The sequence below is a fragment of the Cicer arietinum genome, chromosome 2, assembly GCF_000331145.2.
Source record: "Cicer arietinum cultivar CDC Frontier isolate Library 1 chromosome 2, Cicar.CDCFrontier_v2.0, whole genome shotgun sequence".
Taxonomy (NCBI): Eukaryota; Viridiplantae; Streptophyta; class Magnoliopsida; order Fabales; family Fabaceae; genus Cicer; species Cicer arietinum.
Window position 1 is genome coordinate 16,092,388 of NC_021161.2, and position 8,594 is coordinate 16,100,981.

Sequence of the window (8,594 nt, forward strand, 5' to 3'; positions counted from 1 at the left end):
ATTGATCGTTATGAAGAGATGATTGAAAATTATCATCCTGGGATCTACCGTACAGAATAGAGAGAGACTATTTTGATAGAAAAGGCAACCACCAAAAGAGAAAAGAGAAGAGTAACCCTGTTTCCGATTTTGTTAAATCAGTCTCACAAAAACATCGATTGCGCATTCGTTAACCGTTGGATTTGGCTGATTTTTGGACAGAAGGTTCACAACATTCAGGTCTTCGTCTTCAACGGTCGGATCGGTAGAACGACGTCTTTAGGGGGAGAAATCGTGCTCGCACAGCACCAGGTTATCCCTAATTTATTTTGTCTCAGTGATTGTGTTTGTCTCATTATTTGTATGGCTTTGAGAAAAGGTTTGGAGGTTCATTGTGTTGTTTTGAAAAATGGGTTTTGTGTTAATTTGTATGTTGGGACTTCTTTGGTTGAAATGTTTGTGAGAAGTTTGGTTTCTTGGACTGCTGTTATTGTTGGGTTTGCTAGGTGTGGGGATATGAGTGAGGCCAGGAAGCTTTTTGATGTTATGCCTGATAGAGATATTGTTGCTTCTAATGTTATGATTGATGGGTATGTGAAAATGGGGTGTATGGATTTGGCGAGGGATTTGTTTGATAAGATGAAGGATAAGAATGTTATTTCTTGGACTAGTATGGTTCATGGTTATTGTGAGGATGATGATGTTGTGGCGGCTAGATTTATGTTTGATTGTATGCCTGTCAAGAATGTGCTTAGTTGGAATGCGATGATTAGGGGATATTGTGAGAATAGACGACCACACGATGCGTTGAAGTTGTTTTGGAAAATGAGGGGACGTTTGGATGTGGAAATGAATAAAGTGACGGTTGTGAGTGTTCTTCCTGCTGTTGCTGATTTGAGTTCTTTGGATTTGGGTGTTTGGATTCATGGGTTTGTGCAAAGGAACCGACTTGATGAAGATGTTCATGTGTATGCTTTGGTTGATATGTATGCAAAATGTGGGGAAATTGGAAAAGCTAAATTGCTTTTTGAGGAGATGAATGAAAAAGATACATCGTCGTGGAATGCTTTGATAAATGGTTATGGTGTCAATGGTTGTGCGAAGGAAGCGTTAGAAGTATTCGCAGCAATGTTACGGGAAGGATTTGAACCGAATGAGATAACAATGACTAGTGTGTTATCTGCTTGCAACCATTGTGGTTTGGTAGAGGAAGGAAGAAGATGCTTCAAAGAAATGGAGAGATTTGGAATTGTGCCTCAGATTGAGCATTATGGTTGTATGATTGACCTTCTAGGAAGGGTTGGATACTTGGATGAGGCTGAAAATTTGATCTTCTGTGTTGTCGCTCTGTCTGTTACTTCTTCTGTTTGATTGCTACTCTCTCTAGTGATTTGCTTTGTTGCTTCTCTCTTTGTTTAGTTTGGTTTGATATGATTTAGTTTTGTTTGATTCTATTTGGTTTGGTTTGTTTGGATTTGGTTTCGTGGTGCTACTTCTTTGGTGGTTCCTATTTGATTCTATTTGGCTTGGTTTGTTTGGATTTGGTTTCGTGGTGCTACTTCTTTGATGGTTCCTATCTGTTGATTTTGATATGGTTGTTGCTCCTTGGTTTGTTTGGATTTGGTTTCGTGGTGCTACTTCTTTGGTTGTTCCTATCTGTTGATTTTGATATGGTTGTTTCGTGGTGCTACTTTTTTGGTTGTTCCTATCTGTTGATTTTAATATGGTTGTTGCTCATTTTTTTGATCGCTCCTTTTTCGGTTTGATTTTTTTTGTTGGCTTGGTTCTTCTCTTTGATTGTTGCTTCTTCTTTGGTGACATCCCTCTTGTTCCCCCCGGCTGTCCAACCACCTCCTGCGATTGTTGATCCTCCTCGTTACCCCTCTCGTCATCATCTTCATCATAGAATCATTACTCTACCATTTGTCTCTTCTTCTTTGCAGATTGTTGATTTGTTCACAAAGATGCATTTCATTAAATATTTTCGTTTTTTTTAGTTGACAAACTCTCGATGCTCCATGTTAATGCATCGTGAGTTTGAGGGGAGATGTTAAATAATATTATTATATATTGGTAGTAAGGGTATTTTAGACAATTCTAGACAATTCTATTCTTTTATATATATACTCATTGTAACCCTATTAACTTGTGGTTTTGGTTCATTCTATGTTATGAAACCCTAGAGTGATTGTTTCTCTTCTTCCTCTTGCTTTCTCTTTTCTTTGTTAACAATAATAAGCTCAATGCAAAGATAACATCAACATTAGCTTCCATCACATTGAACAAATTCGCTAGAGGAAAAAACAAAGTTGTATGAATATTAAGCATAAAATCAAAGTACTTTTTTGAAGACTCAACCTTCCAAATATGAAAGTCGTAAAAGAAATCATCAACTTTATATTAAAGTTCAAATGGTTCTTTCTCACATTGACAACGACTATGAAAGTATCTTCTTAACAACTATACTGTGAAGATCTATTTAAAGTCACCTCGACCTCAAGTTCAAGTTGACAACAACAACGGAAAATAGTGGCCCTTCATCAAAAAGAGAAAAACGTGAAATAAAAGGCACAAAACAAAATACTAATTGAATATCCTCTAATGAGAGTAATTATCTCGTAAAATATACAGGATGAAAAAGGAATATCATTTATTTCATAGGCATAACCCCAATTGTAAAACACCCAATAGTGACATTTTGGTTTCCCCAAAAACCTTACGAATGTGTGTAAGTCACTTTTGAGTGATTGGGAACCTAAATAGGCTAGGAAATAATACTTGTGGGAGCCAGAATAAGCTATTTAAGAATATGTGAGATCTTAAAGAGGCTAGTAAAGAATATTTGAAAGAGCCAGAAGAGGTTAGTAAAAAATATTTGTAAAAGTCAAACGAGACAGTGTGAAGAATATTCAAAGCCTATAGAGGAATATTTAAGAATACTCAAAGTTTGGATATGTGAAGTTAAAAATACTTAAATCCAAGATATGCACAATATATATATATATATATATATATATATATATATATACCCTCAAAGCCTAAAGAGATAGATTTAAGAATACTTGTGACGTGAATAGGTCCCCAATTGTAAAACACCCAATAGTGACATATTGATTTCCCCAAAAACCTTACGAATGTGTAAGTCACTTTTGAGTGATTGGGAACCTAAATAGGCCAGGAAATAATACTTGTGGGAGCCAGAATAAGCTATTTAAGAATATGTCCTAAAGAGGCTAGTAAAGAATATTTGAAAGAATCTGAAGAAGTTAGTAAAAAATACTTGTAAAAGTCAAACGAGATAATGTGAAGAATATTCAAAGCCTATAGAGGAATATTTAAGAATTCTCAAAGTTTGGATATGCGAAGTTAAAAATACTTAAATCCAAGATAGGCACAATAAAAAAAATAATATATATATATATATCCTCAAAGCCTAGAGAGATAGATTTAAGAATACTTGTGACGTGAATAGGTGTAAAGAATACTTAGATGCTATTTGATAACAATGGATTAAGTTGTTCGAGTGAAAAGGAAAAATCTCTATATAACAAGAAGACTATATGTAGCAATCGGTTGATTGTAATAAATATAAAAATTCTTGTGTGTTTTGTTTTCCTTCTCTCTTTACTTCTATATTTTCTTTATATCTTTTTGTCAAATAATTTTAATTAAATGTTTAGTCAAAGTGAAAGAATAGATTTTGATAAATAACTTAACAATTTTTTTTAAAATAAAATACAATTCAAACTCTATTTTTGTGTTTTTCATTATCTTTCAAGAAATCCACACAAAAAAGACACAAGGTAAGATTCAAATTATATATACTCTTAATGAGAAAAATCATCTTATAAATCATCCATGAAGAAAAATATATATCTGTAATTGTATTTATATATCCTCTATTATAGAATTAGCAATTATTTGTGTCGTACACACAAATCCATATTGCAAAATCCTGGTAGTGGAAGATGGATTTTCTCAAAAGTTTATGTTTGATTAAGTCATTTTTGAGTAAAAAAATATATCTTTAAAGACATAGATAATACTTATATCCTGAAGAGGCAAATTAAAGAAAACTTATAGAAACATATAGAATACTTGGAGTCCAGAAAGACATGTTAAAGAATATCCGTTGCCTGAAGAGGCATAGAGAATTCCTTGGGTCTCAAGAGGAAGGTCACAAAATATTAATTGCCTATAAAAGCAAAGAGAATATTTGTAACCTAAAGAGATAGAGAAAAAAATACTTATCCTAGATGGAGGGTAAATCTTTATATATGGGAGGACTAGATATAACTACTTTATGTATTATTGGTTTCGTTCTTCAAATTAATTTAATTACCAATTTTATTTAAAATTAATGTAAAGGTTTTAAAAATGAATGAAATGAAAAAAGTTTTAAAGAAAACATAATTCAATCTTCTCAAGTGTGACTTAATACAGGCAAGCCCTTGAGAAAAAAACCACTATCAAACCAAATTACAAGTTTTCAAATAAAATTTAAAGTTACAAATATTGACTCTCAAAAGAGAAGATACAATGATTAAGCTAAAAATACAATGATAAAAAATTGAATTAATAAAGAAAATATATTTTTCAATTTAGTCCATAGGCTCTCAAATTGCTTCTAGTTCTTGATTGATATTCACACTTTTAGATATTTTATATAATTGAAAGTATTGTGATTTTGTTGTTTCCATAGTGCATTTCATTCTTGTAGTTAGTTGGCTTTTTATAGCCTTTGAAGAAATAAATAAGTTGTCTCGTATAGCAAGATTTCCAAGAAACTCTAAGTTCAAAATTTAGTTGATTCAAAATAGATTTATTGTCTCCTAATTATACCTCGTACATTAAATATTATATTTAATGCATAAAAATTTGTTTCTCTAGCATATTAAATACACTTTCGACAAGATGTCGTATTTCAAAATCACATTATGTATTCTTTATATACTATACACATGTATTAAAAGATGTGTTTGTATAGTACCAGCAGATACATTAAATTATTGTCTAACTTTATTAGAGGAAGTGATCAAATGATGTTCTGAGAGACTAGATTATATCATTTGCACATTGGAACAAACGTCAAATATTAAATTGTTCTCTTATGCTTTATTATTATCAAAACAAATTAAGAGTCATTGTTTCTTGACCATCTTAGTTACAACACCTTATATTTTAAAAGTTTTAATTTAATCTCTGACATTAATAACGTCACAATTAGCTAATTCCGTATTAAGTCTTGAAGTCGTGAAAAACTAGGGATGTGTCTAACTTGGATCGTACATGATTTTTAACATAAAGACTTAATTTTATATTTGATTCCTTGAACATTTATTTTAGGTTCCACTTGAGTTCCAAATGTTTTAAAAATCTTAATTTGGTCTCTTACATTAGTAACATTAACATTGTATGCAATAACATGTCTAAATATCTTTTAGGGATTATAAATTTATATTTAGATGTATTTAGAATTTAAAATAAGATGATGTTTTATGATATAATTTATATTTTAAATTGTTGTTAGAATATTTTTAGAATTTTATAGGATTTGTTTGTTAGTTTAGGGATATGATATGTTTTTCAACTATAACTTAACTCTCTACCTAGAACAATGTATATAAGTTTATATTTAAAGGTTTTTTCAACATATAATATATTTCATATATTTTCGTAAATACAAACAGAAAAAATTTATCAATGATGTGTTGGTCTCTTCCATTAACTCTTTTCTTAAAGTTGTGTAAAACATGTCACAAAAATTGTGACAAAAATCTACTAAAACGTGTAATAAAAATCATTCGGTATTTTAAAATTCTTAAATCCCATAATTGTCTCTCATAATTTGCAATTGTCTTTGCGGTTCGAAGAACACAATAATCTCTGCACCCACAAGAAGAAGTAGAAATTATGATTGTTACTCAATTTCATAGTTTGAGAAAGTGGGAGAGCAGGAGATGAACGTGGGAGACATGACAATTTCGTTCTGCCCCCACTAGAAGACTTGTTTCACCGGTGACATGTTTTATTCAACATTAAGTCAAGACTTAACGTAAGGAACAAAATTGAAACTTTCAAAACGTAATCTATTAGAGTGAAACCTTAAATAAACGTAAAGGATCAAATATGCAGTTAATAGTCATGTTGAACTCCTATTAGATACTCGTGAAGGGACCAATTAATCGTAATATTATTGATGTAAGATACGAAATTATAACTTCGAATCAGTACATTAATAAAATGATAGATATAGAATGAAAAGAAACATAAATTTGATTAATAAAATGATAGATATAGAATAAAAAGAAACATAAATTTGATTATGTTCATATGGCTCTGGGAGGTTTTTCCAGCAATGCAGATAGATATACTTCATCCTTTGACTTCTGTGAAATAACCCACTTGTGTTTCTTGTACCTAAGTTGAAGAAACATATACATATAGTCATCCAAATCCTTTCTATTACAAAAGAACTTATCTATCCATAGTAAACCACCTGGTCTTAGAATTCTATCCCAATCATACAATATAAAGTCTAACAATAGCAAATCAATCCAACCATCCATAAATCCAGTGGTATGAATCAAATCCATAATGTTATCAAAGAATGGAAGCCTTTGATTTAATGTAACATATAAAGGAATCAAACCCCTTAGAGCTATCATTTCATTAAAAGGAGCACCAAGGTTCAAAGCAGTTGATACAATTGTTACATTATTTTCCCTCATCCTTGCAGCAAATGTGCCAGTTCCAATTCCATAGTCTAGTCCAATCCTTATCTCACCAGGCTTAATTTTCAAAACATCAATGATCAAAAACTCTGCAAAAAGTGAACTATTAGAAACCCATTTCACCTTTTCCTTTTCCATTTCAAAACATCCTGTACATTTTGAGTAACCCCTTTTTGGATTCTTGCTTGATAAGCAATCAAAATTCCTACATTGGTAATTCCCCCACCTCACATTTCTTTCATCTGGTAATCTCCATAGTGACTCATTGATAGGATAAGGTTTATTGTAAACTTTTGAAGCCCTTGTTAAACACCTTCTTCTAGGCAAAGGATCACAACCATTAAGCATAAGCTTTTGGGCTAAATTCCAATCATCATCACAATAGGAACCAATGTCATAGTCCATGTACTTTTCTACCTCTTTCTTATGCAAAACACATGAATGTCCTATTGTGTTGTAAACCTTGTCTGACCCATATAGATTAATCTTACCAACCCTATTCTCCTTTGGGGTTATGTACTTTCTTATCTCCTCAGTGACAAAAAAATTAATCAAAGGATCTTCTTTTACTATGGAGTTGTTACCTTCAATCTTTGGAAGCCTAATCTGTCTCAAAGCAACATTAGCTCTATGAAGAGGCCTAACTATTTCCTCCTCTAAAAACTTGTTGTTTAAGGTTATGCCCTTGTTTTTCTCCAATTCTTGTGATTTTGACTCAAGCTTACCTTGCAAAGTTTCCAACATATCTAATACTTCTCCAACTCTATCAGAAAGTGCTTTGGCATCAAAACCACCCTCATGTATATCATTTATAGTATACAAATATTTGCATATGTCATCATTTTGAAGAAAAAATCCAGCATAGTAGAATCTAGTTAGGCTCAATAAACTTACTAAGATTACCAATCCTCCCAAGATAATTTGTAGCCAACCCATTACTCTCATAGGTTTGCATTTGTGAAGACATGATCTCCCCATTGAGAACTCTCTTCTCGTGATGACAAAAAAAAATTTAAAAATTAAACATTGTTCTGCAGGTTGTCACGACACGATGTTTGAAATTATGACCAAATATAGTTGATGCATAACCAATTCAAGTTGTCTTAGAATCACGAATACATAAAAAACAATGATATCCGGCTTAAATTGCAGATCTTTTTTCTTTTTGGTCTGTAGACGAACTAGTCAAGATCCCTGAAATTCACACACAAATAGGAGATCTTGGATTTGAACCTGAGTAACTACAGTGTCTAACCTAACAGGAGAAAAATATTTAAGGAAATAAAAAATAGTATAGGTACATCATACATACCAGAAAAGAAAGGACGAGAAGGCGTAGTTTGCTTCATTAGCCTGCCTATGTGAAGTATTGATGTTGATGAAATGCAATTGGATTTTTTCATTCAAAATGGAATGAAAAATAGTACTCAATTGACGAGTGGAATTAATGTATTATAGAATACTTTAAAATGGTCAACAAACTCAAGTGGTGAATAAACAATGAATCATAGCACATGATTCTTCCGTGATCCGAAGAAATGTAGGCAGTAAAAATACTTAAAAATGTTCCGATCCAGTTTTATTGGTGGGAATTCTTGGATTGCAAGAAATACACATGAAGTATTTAGAGTTAGACTTAACAAATGTGCAGTGCACGAAGCCATAAGAAACTTTTAAATAATTGTTCAGAAAAATAGTTATTGAAATAAGGAAAGCTAAGAGCATCTACAATACAATCATAGTTGCTTCCCTCAATAAGTACCATATCAAATAACCACCTTGATTTAAAAAATTTGGTGCTTAAGGAAGTATTCTCTCTTCACTTTTTGTGGGTTCCACCGATAAATTGTATCAAAATAAATGAATGTTGTTAAAATGTAA

General features: G+C 31.8%; 1 protein-coding gene across 1 annotated transcript; it reads right to left on the reverse strand.

Moving 5' to 3' along the window:
• Positions 1–6,142: 6,142 nt before the first annotated feature.
• On the reverse strand, positions 6,143–8,394 carry LOC101497349 (probable methyltransferase At1g29790). Its single transcript, XM_004490237.4, has 2 exons — positions 8,026–8,394; positions 6,143–7,907 (listed from the first exon to the last, which is right to left on the reverse strand). The coding sequence occupies exon 2, from the start codon at positions 7,689–7,691 to the stop codon at positions 6,309–6,311; it is 1,383 nt and encodes a 460-aa protein (XP_004490294.1). The 5' UTR covers positions 7,692–7,907; positions 8,026–8,394; the 3' UTR covers positions 6,143–6,308.
• Positions 8,395–8,594: the final 200 nt, after the last annotated feature.